This window comes from Ceratotherium simum, chromosome 27, assembly GCF_057802395.1.
Source record: "Ceratotherium simum simum isolate JZ-2026a chromosome 27, ASM5780239v1, whole genome shotgun sequence".
NCBI lineage: Eukaryota > Metazoa > Chordata > Mammalia > Perissodactyla > Rhinocerotidae > Ceratotherium > Ceratotherium simum.
The window spans coordinates 15,046,668-15,057,379 of record NC_141926.1 but is presented as its reverse complement, the minus strand read 5'-3'; the positions used below and the strand labels follow the sequence as shown (position 1 = coordinate 15,057,379).

The 10,712-nt window shown below is 37.1% G+C and overlaps 1 protein-coding gene across 2 annotated transcripts; it reads left to right on the top strand.

Annotated features, from left to right (window-relative positions):
* Positions 1 to 605: 605 nt before the first annotated feature.
* LOC147913418 (keratin-associated protein 20-2-like) lies at positions 606 to 10,701 on the top strand. Of its 2 annotated transcripts, none has more exons than XM_087417831.1 (2): positions 606 to 648; positions 10,580 to 10,701. In XM_087417831.1, the coding sequence occupies exons 1-2, from the start codon at positions 606 to 608 to the stop codon at positions 10,699 to 10,701; spliced, it is 165 nt and encodes a 54-aa protein (XP_087273957.1). The 2 variants fall into 2 exon arrangements, with proteins under 2 accessions (XP_087273957.1, XP_087273956.1); XM_087417830.1 differs by having other exon boundaries at positions 606 to 696; positions 10,577 to 10,701.
* Positions 10,702 to 10,712: the final 11 nt, after the last annotated feature.

Here is a 10,712-nt window from a genome sequence, read left to right as displayed (position 1 = left end):
ATCTAATGTACAGCATGGTGACTATAGTTAATAATAGAGTTGTATGATTAAAGTTGCTGAGAGAAGATCTTATGCATTCTTACCACGCACACAAAAAGGAGTTAACCATGTGAGGTGATGAATGTATTAATTATCTTGATCTTGGTTATCATTCCACAATGAATATGTATATCAAATCATCATGTTGTAGACCTTAAATATACACCATTATATTTGTCAGTTATTCCTCAACAAAATTCAAAAAATAAAATCACCTATCTCATCTTAAAAAGATAAAATCAATAATAATAATAATAAATAGAGGTGAGGCTTACATTGCTCGTAAGATCTAATGGAGGCTGGGTTCTCAAGTGAGCAAATACTGTATAATTAGGAGACAAATTTTGTACTAAAGGCACCTGACTCAATAGCAAGAGTCCTTAATATATTGGTTATGAGGAAATCTTGAGATTTTTTAAAATGTCAATTAGTTTGAAAGTGAGTCAATCTTCCCTGTGGTTTTCCCGCATATCGCTCAGGTTGTTTAAAAGGTCCCATGCAGATCATGAAATTTAAACTCAAGGAACTGATTCTGCTCCTCAATTGAATCCTGCACTCCTGATACAATGTGCTACTATGGCAACTACTATGGTGGCCTGGGCTATGGCTACCATGACCTGGGTTGTGGCTATGGCTATGGCTATGGCTATGGTGGCCATAGATATGCCTGCTACCCCCCATGCTGCTTTGGAAAATACTGGTGTTCTCGCTTTTATTGAGATATTCTAGATTGTTGATCCCTTGGATATTTATTCTTATTATATATGGATCCTTTATTATACTAGTATTATTTTCTATGTTAACACTAACATCTAAATCCTAGGCTACCCATGATACAAGAGTCACCAATTCATTAATTATCTGAAATAGCCAATGATTTTGTGGGGAAAAATCATTTATTTTTGCATAAATCCAATCTTAATATATATTTGGGAAAATTCTAATTTTATGTCTCATTAAATATGTTTATTTGCAAGCATATAGAATATTTTTTATGTTTATTCATCTTCATTTCTGAGTGTAAGAATGTGTGTGTGTGTGTGTGTGCGTGTGTATGTGTGTGTAGCTGCATAGTTGCCGCCTTTCTATCAGCTAAGGTCTGCTCCAGGCACATTAATTCATTGGCACTTGAAGGGAGAAAGACTTCATTCTGAGAATCTCAACAACTTGCAATAGGAAGCCATTAGCATGCCTAAAGTGATGAATGCAGAGAGTGTATTGATGAGGCACCAACAAGTTCACTCTTTGCACCACTCAGATGAAGTCATATCTCGTGTTATGTTCACCTTCTTCTATCACCTCTCCTTAAAGGCAACAGCTGGTCGTGAATTCTCAAAAACAAAACAAAAATGAACAGCAACGAAAAGATTAATGAGACAAGCTAAAGTCCCTTTTCAGCAGCAAGTTGGTTTCTAAGCACTAATTGACATTCATCCTCTCTGTCCTTTATTACCCGTTGTACACTGTCCCCTCCTTTGCTAGCATCTCTGCTGGCCTAGGTAGCCTGCCTGGGGGGATAAACTAAAACTTTATCCCTGAGAAGTCTGAGCCCCCAGTTCCTGTGCCCTTGTGTGACTGTAGTCTTTTAAGAATGGAAGCAACCAGAACATACCCCAGTAGGTGTCGTGAATTTCTCACATATACTTTCATACTCCCACTATATAAAAGAACTTATATCTCTTCATAATAATCAGTATAGTAATTTATTTCCCTGCTGATCTACTGGCAAGTAAAACCACTATCATCAAGTAGGAAAAACTCTAGATTAATTCACTGAGTCCCAGAGACTGAAGGTAAAAGAGAGCAATTTTACCCCCGCATATTCTTTTCAGATCTGTATATTCTAGATAATAGAGACAGAGTTCCCTTGGTTAAAAAATATATTCTACATTGTAAAGACAGTACCAAATACCACAGAGTATAGTCCTTATAGTCTCTCATTAGCTGCGTTTTAAGAAGCCATTTCAACTGGTTGATGTGGTATGTGCTAAGACTAATAGATCCCATAGAAGTGGATGCATTATTTCAACTTCTCAATTAAGAGAGAGCCTCAGTCCAATGCAATGTTATACTGGAATTCTATGGTTATAAATAAGACATTGCATATCTTAGATGTTGGTGCTGGTCATACCCCTGTGGATAGGAAAAGCAAACCCATACCCAAAATATCTATCATTCCCATTAAATAGCAGCTTCCATCTACGTGGAAGGAGTCTGATAAAATCAAATTGCCATCAAGAGTTGGTTGGTATTCTCTAAGTGTGGCAGCCCACATAGGGCTCAGTGAAATTCTCTGATGCTTCCCAATTGGATGTTCAGCTCCAATATTAGCTAGATCAGCTTTGTAAAAGGAGGCCGTCTATGCCACTGTGGCTACTCTATCCTTGAGTCCATTGCACATGTCCTGGGTTTGCAGGTGACAGAAGCTGTTAGACATCAGTGGCTGAGTCACCGTCCACCTGGTTGTTTAGTACCTCCTCTGTTGTGGATGGACCCTGGTGGAAACTGACATCAAACACAATTATCTACATAATTTTTATCCACTCCAATATGTCCGTCTACACAATTCCTCCCCAGCCTCTTTGTTTAACTGTATTCCTTCCAGATCCCTGAACAACTAACCAAACCATTAGTAACTGTCCAGATGTCTTTGTATACTCTTACCTCAGACCATATCTCCCTCCACATAAAACTAATGATCAAGTGTGCTGCATTAAAGTTCTGTCCACTGGGAATATTTTCCCTGACTATTCTCTCTCAGAGCCATTCTTGGCAGGGTAGTAGTGCAACAGTAGTCCATTTTCAGCTAATGCCAACAAATTGAGCCTGGATATATTCTTGCTCTGCCATTTGGTCATATGAATGCCCCCATGGGGCTATAGAAGTGAGCTTATGAAAAGCTTTAGTGCTACAGAGGTCAATAACAAGTGTTAACTCACTCATGACCTTTGCACCTGTTCTGACTGATCCTGAATCTATTACCACTTAACATTAGATTCCTGCTGCTAAGTCCACCAAAACTTATGGCTTGGTGGATCTGAGAGTCCCCAGTCATGATGATCAGCTCATATTGTCATTTGATGCTGCATAGTGAGAGATGCTCAGTCTCTACTGGCTTGGTAGGTCAGGAGCCTCTTTTTGAGCTATGAATATATTCTGCCACAGTATGTCTTACTTCAGAACCCTGGAGATCTGTACTGCAACTCTCACACGAGAGTTTGCCAAAAACTCTGACTTTTGCAGGAAGAACACTAATGAACTAGATGTACATATGATAGGTACCATGATTCCTACATCCTATAAATCTTTAACTGTGGCAATAATCTCTGCCATTCCATGCTGTCATGGTTAATTATATGTGTCAAATTGACTGGGCTAAGGGATGCTCAGAGAGCTGGTAAAACATTATTTTGGATGTGTCTGTGAGGGTATTTCTAGATGAGATTAGCATTTTAGTCCAGAAACTAAGTAAAGAAGATTGCAAAGATTGCCCTCACCAATGTAAGTGGGCATCATCCAATCCATTGAGGGCCTGAATAGAATTAAAAGAGTGGAGAGAGGACAAATTTGCTCTCTGCCTAAGCAGGATATCCATCTTCTCCTGCCCTGGTTCTTGGGCCTTAGGACTAGTTAATTCCTTTGTTTATTCAATATCTGATATTTGTTCTGTTCTTGGTGACCAGGAACATTGACTGACTCAACATCGTTATAATACGCAGATATTAAATATTCAATCAAACTATATATTTAAAAAAATATAGAATTTATGTTGACTTTAGGACCAAATATGTGATCAAAAAATAATTTCAATTCACCAAGTTTCCAAATATTTTCAGACAAGGAGGAAGGATAATAATTATAGTTTAAAAAATCTATAATACTGAAAGAAACTAATAAAGGGTACCATACATATGCAAGTATTGCCACGTGTATGCAAGAATCTTGAGAGTACTTCCTCGTGATATTTTGGCAAGACTGGATGAGAGAAAAGGTGAATAGCTTAGGATTCTATGTATAAGAAAGAAAAATTCATCTAGAGAGAAGATGGAAGGAAGCTGAAGTAGAACATCACTAACATGGTAGCGGAGATCAGCAAAACAGCCACAATAAACAGGAACAATAGCATCTTTTCTGTAGTGTTGGAAACGACTACCAACACTTGCTCACACTATAAGGTCTCCCTTGAGAATGAGTATTGGTAAATCAGCCAAATAAAATTAGAAATCTAAACATTTTTCTTTTCAGTTGTCTGTGTATGAAAGATTTGCATATGAAAATACGTAAGTTCTGATGGAACAAATCTATAGCCCAGGTACTGAGTATGTAGATCATTTTTTTTTTTTTTTGAGGAAGATTGGACCTGAGCTAACATCTGTGCCAATCCTCCTCTATTTTGTATATGAACCACCACAGCATGATTGATGAGCGATGCATAGGTCCACGCCCGGGATCCAAACCTGCTAACCCCAGGCCGCCAAAGCAGAGTGCACGAACCAACCACTATGCCACTGGGCCAGCCCCCTGTAGATCATTCTTCTTAAGAATAAAACCATATGAAAAGAACAAGCTGTCAAAATCAAAAGATCAATCTAAGGACTCAGAATGAGGCGACCTATCAAAATAGTGCTACTGCAAAAGAAGGAGAATCATTTAACACATTTTTTTTAATTCTAAAATTCATAATGTATAAGAGCCACAGAATGGATAAAGCTATAGCAAGCATACAAGCAAACAGCAAAATCTAAAAAGAAGAAATATATACTTGTCATAAAAATGTATTGAATTTATTGAAGGTAGAAAATTAAACCTAAGGTGAGATGGGAGCAAGAGATTGAGAAGTTCTCCTAATATTTGGAGCAAAAGCATGAAAAGATAAAAATTATGCCAAGTAAGTAACAGATGTGTATCAAAGATTCTAGATGTCTAATACAGGAGAGTTGAAATTTCATAAATAAAGTGGCAGGTAGACAATAAAGGAGGAAGGAAAAATGTAATGGAAGACTTTTTATTGGGGTGAAGAGATAAAAATAAACTTGATCATCAGATATGTTTTCATTTAATATTGGTCGATAACAACTAAATGATACCAGTAACTAAATGCATCCTGGGAGATTCTTTTGCATTTAGTAGGGGAAAAAAATCCTTGTAAATATCCAAGTAGGAAAAAACCAACAATATTTTATATCAATATACACAGAGATAGCAAACAGGTGGTTATGAGACATATCTTTGCCACATTAAACCTGCCAGTAAGAAAGTTACTTCATTCTTCTTTGCTTTTATTCACCTGTAAACTAGGGATAATTTTAATACATCATAGAGTTGTTCTGAGGCTTATATGAGATAAGGTACATAAAGGACTTGGCAAGTGACTGTCCTATGGTAAACAGCTAGTAAATGCTACTTAATTATTATTATTATTTATATTATAAATATAAATTATTATACAGAGCTTTGGCATATAAATTACATAAGCAGCATAGAGCAAGTTTGACAGAAAATTATTTTTTATATGCAAAGACTCAGAAAATAAACCATGGTTGCAAGAGTAAAAAGTGATACAATAAATATCAAACATTGTTCTAAGTGCTTTACATATTTTAACATATTTAATATTTATAACAACTCTAGAAGGTAGGTTCCATCATTATATTTAATTTTTATGTAAGAATACCAATTCCAAGGAGGTTACATTATTTGCCAAATGTCCCAAGCTAGTAAGAGGTAGACCTACGTTTTACGTTTTAGTGTGGTGATTTGGGAACTATTTTGTGTATATTGTTGGATAGAGTAAACAGAATGATGTTGTTGAGGTAGAGGTTTTTCACTGTAGGATAAGAGAGACACAAATAAGGAACAAGATAAAGTGTGAAAGAATCCTGCATATTTCAATTTCAATTGAGATGTTCATAATTTGAAGATTTCAAAGTGAATAAAACAATGTGAGTACAAATGGATGTTCATTTGGCGATGATAATGGTGGTACTTAACAGCAGACTCAATATGTTAGCGCTGCTAAGAATGTTAATCAATTTTAGGTAACATTAAAACACGTGCCAGGGGCTGATCTTGGGAAATCATAATCAACAACAGTCTTGGCTTGTGAGTCTATATCTAAGGCGTTGCTTGTGTCCAGCTATTATGGCTTACCAAGAAAGCCAAAAGAGTTTTAAAATCCACTATTTTTTGAGATGTGTAAGCATAGATAATCCAATTTCCACTTCATATTAAACAAAAATTTTAAGTTTCAAGAAGAAAGTAAATAGGAAGACAAGTCCTCATAAGGCATACTTTGAGGAAAAAAATGGTCTCTTTGGGAGTTTGATCTTTTGGGGGATCTTAATTCCTTCTTGTGAGGTTAACAATTTTAAACTGTGAATCTGTGGACATGAATTGGGGCACATTCATTACTTTAAACTAAATACAGCACTTAAACTCATTCACGCCCAAGATCTAGAAATCCCATTTCAAGAAAAGATAATTGCCAAGTTTACAAATATATGAGTCACAGAAAATTAGTGGAAAGGCAAGTAATTGCAATACAACTGTGAAACCACGCAAATCACAAGAAAGAAATATCTCAGGACAAATAAGAATGTAGAATGCCATGAAATGGCTCTAGATATAAATACCTAATGGGTTTTAGAAATGTCACCTTTTAAAAACAAATTTGTAAACCATAGCAAGACGTGTAAAAGTTAGATGGAGACAGGCCAGGTAGATTTGAACTTCTCTACCTCTAGACAAGCATAAGGAACAGTTCTTGCTTAAACACACCCAAATCAAAGATTAGAATCAGGAATTATGAGTCAACACTCATATCTTCTAAAGAATTTCATGTAGATGAAAGTTTCAATGTAAAAGCACTTGGAATATATAGTGTTTTCAGGTAATGCTTAACTAAATTGACAAATATTATTTTGTTTATCTTAACAATAACCCAAAATAACATGTATCATTATTGCTTAACCAGAGTGGAAAACTGACGGCTACAAAGATTGTTACTTTCTTTATGTCACATATCAAGGATTTGGTAGAGCAATTGAATTAGAAACATAAAAAGAAGATATCCCTTAAATAAGGTGATTATTTCCTTTAATGCAAACAATAAAAAAAGCTAAAATGATAAGTACTGAGTATTAAATGAAAAGAAAATCAGGATTGTTATAGCAGACTGAATAAGTTTACTAGAAAAACAGAAAAAAAGACCCTGTATCAAAATCAAAATGCAAGATCTCTAACAGAAAATCCCTATGAAAGACCACACAGGAGTTCACAGGATGAATTTCACATTCTTCCTCTTCTCATGAGTTAAATTCAGGAAAGGAAAAGTTTGGAGTATCAGATCCGGAAGGCATCAGAAGGCAAGTCTTCAGCAAAATCACATCAAAAACTTGTGGTGTAAGATAGTTGTCACCCAATCATAAAGCTCAGGACATGTGGGGTTCAGATTGGTGAATCCCAAAGTCCAGGTGTAAAGCATGAGAGTCTCCCATGGCGTCTTCAATAGTAGTAACCATAGCCAGAGCCGCATCCATAGCCACAGAGAGGGGGGACCCATATCCATATCTATAGCCACAGAGAGAGGGGGACCCATACCCATAGCCACAGCCATAGCCACAGCCATAGCCACAGCCCAGTCTGCGGAACCCACAGCCATAGCAGGAGCCACAGCCATAGCCCAGGCCTCCATAGCCACAGCATCCATAGCCCTGGTCCCCATAGTAGTTTCTGTAGTAGCTACACATGGTGTTGGTTGTTGAGGTTGTGCTTGGGAAAAGAAAGAGAGTAGATGACTTCAGGTTGGACAATTTCCCTGAAGAGGGCCTTTTATATGCCCTTAATGCGAGTGGGAACCACCATACAAGTCAAGCTATTGGCTAACTTGTAGGACCAATCTGAGTAATTTGTTGACTCTTGGTTTTAAGGTCTAGCCTCAGGGGCATTGAGGACATTTGCTATTGTTTAGTCACAACTGAATCATTTGTGAGTTATTAATAAAAATCAACTGTCTCGCGGCTGACCCGGTGGCGCAAGCGGTTAAGTGAGCGCACTCCGCTTTGGCGGCCTGGGGTTCACAGGTTCGGATCCCGGGCATGCACTGATGCACCACTTGGTAAGCCATGCTGTGGCGGTGTCCCATATAAAGTGGAGGAAGATGGGCATAGATGTTAGCTCAGGGCTACTCCTCCTCACAAAAAAAAAAAAAAAAACTGTCTCATCTTCAAAACCCCAGTCATACAAGATCTTCAAATGACCCATTTGTAACCAGTCTTTATGGCAAGAAAGAGCATTTTTAAGTAGACATTCTGACCTACTTCAAACAACCAATTATTTTACCTTTTTTTGGCTGACATTGAACAAGCCATCATAATCTACTTTAACCTTTAGCTTCTCCATCTCTTCTCTGCTGCTCCATACCCACTTTTTCCTTTAGAGATTCTCCTCATTTTCACTTGAGAGATATTTTACAAGAAAAGCCAAAATGTATCACTCAGCTTCATGAGACTATTGACCAAAAGCCAAGAGTTTGAAATTCTGGAACACCAGGCCTGAGAAAACTGAACTTTTCTCTCTCACTTACATTAATATTTCCTTTTAGGGTTCTATTTTTAATACACCAAATATCTTTTCCATGGTTTCAAATTTATATCCTAAATCAACAGCCAGAAAATATAAATGATGTGATTTCATTTCGTTTATAAAATTGCACTTTCATGAAAGAGTTTTCTTTAAATTTCAGTATTTATTTTTTGACTCAAAGGTGAATGCGGACATTTATTTATTTAAAACAATAATACTGCCAAAGATATGTTTCATGGTACTAGTAGATTTTCACAACAAACAAGGAGTTCTTGGTAAAATATCTTGAACTATAAGGAACATATTATTAACGGCCAATTTTATTATTTTTTATGCAATGAGGCTCAGAGCCAAATTCAATGACTAAGTGAAATCGCTCTCTAAACTTACGTTCTTAGTACGATGACTTTATAAAAGTCAGTAGAGCATAATAGATAAAACTTCTGAAATCAGCTCTCTGGGTTCAAATCTTACCTCTCTCACTTATAGCTGTGTCACCACCACTATGTGCCTCAGTTACCCCATCTGCAAATGAGATGGTAATAATAATACCTACCCCACAAAACAATTTTGAGAGTCAAATTATCTAATATGTTTCAAGCACTTAGAACAGTGTCTGGCAAATAATGAGTAGTAGAATAATGTTTGCTATTATTATTTATTTCATCCTATAACTGTTTTCCTGGATATAAGCTTTAATGGAGAGTTGATGAGTTGAACAAGAGAACTCAGGCATGATTAAGTCCTCATTTGGGGGCCTAGTGCCATTGAAGCTGAAAGGAAGAGAAACCCTACATTAAAGCTGTGCCTCTAAATGTAGAGAAAGAGACACTCTGATTTTCCTGAGAAGGAGCAAATCCTGTGAGTTACTGAACAAACATAACACAGGTAGGTAGAGAATGCAACAATTGGTGCCCACCCAGATGGATCTGAGTGGAAACTCATTGATTTCCCTAGCACGATGAAAGACTTTTTGGCTATACAGCCAGAGACACAAAGATGTAGCGCTGAGTAGTAACTAGTGGACAGGCCAGAGGAGTTTTTGGTTATGGCAATGGAAAATGCCAATATGCACCATACCAACCACAGATGTCAGTACAAGACAGATGAAGGGGCTCCATTGCAATCAACAGAATATCACTGCACATTAAAGTCCACCTTAGGAGGAGAAGAAGGAGTGGCGAAACCTTTCACACAATTGAATTTTAAGAACATCATTGAATTTTGCTGAGTTTACCTGGAAGGGACAAGAATATTTTGCCATCCAGTGGAAATGATGAGTCAGGATAGAATTTGGTAAAATATGAAAAATAAAGTGTATTCGTACACTTGTAAAATTGTATCTTCTAAAAATGTTACCCGAATTATGTATTTAAAATAAAATGAGTTGTTTTATCTATGAAGAAATATTGGGCAATATTACACAACTCATAATTTAAGTTAACCTTGCCCCATAGCATGTCTATTTCCCCAAAGCTAAACAGAGTAACTTCCTCAATGGGCAGATGAGTTTGAGGGTATTTTTAAAGCCAAAACAATCTGCATCAATTGCAGTTTGCGTAGTTTCTGTGATTTCATAGGATCTCATTATGGAATTTAAATCTGAGCCTTCAATGAGGAAGGGCTTCAAAGCCAAGTCAAAAAGCTGCCATTCAAGGCACATGATTTGATTGTGAAAATCTTGACACAACAGCAGAGTAATCTTGGCTATGAAGGCTTCACTATGCCTAATGAAATGAGAGATTTATGAGAGCTTTGCTGTTGGTGTTGTTTGTGGTTAGTGCAAAATAATTTGTAACGATGGCAACGTTGCCTGTGACTTGCCACAGCTACTACTGAGGGAGTATAAAAGACCTTGTGAAGACGGTGATATTCAAACTCAGGAAACTATCTTCCTCTTCCTCACTTGAACCATCCACTCCTGACACCATGGTGTACTACGGCAACTACTGTGGGGGCTATGGCTATGGTGGGCTTGGCTGTGGCTATGGCTGTGGCTATCGTGGCTATGGTGGCTACGGATATGGCTGCTACCGCCCATCTTGCTATGGAAGATATTGGCCATGTGGATTCTACTGAAAAATTCTAGA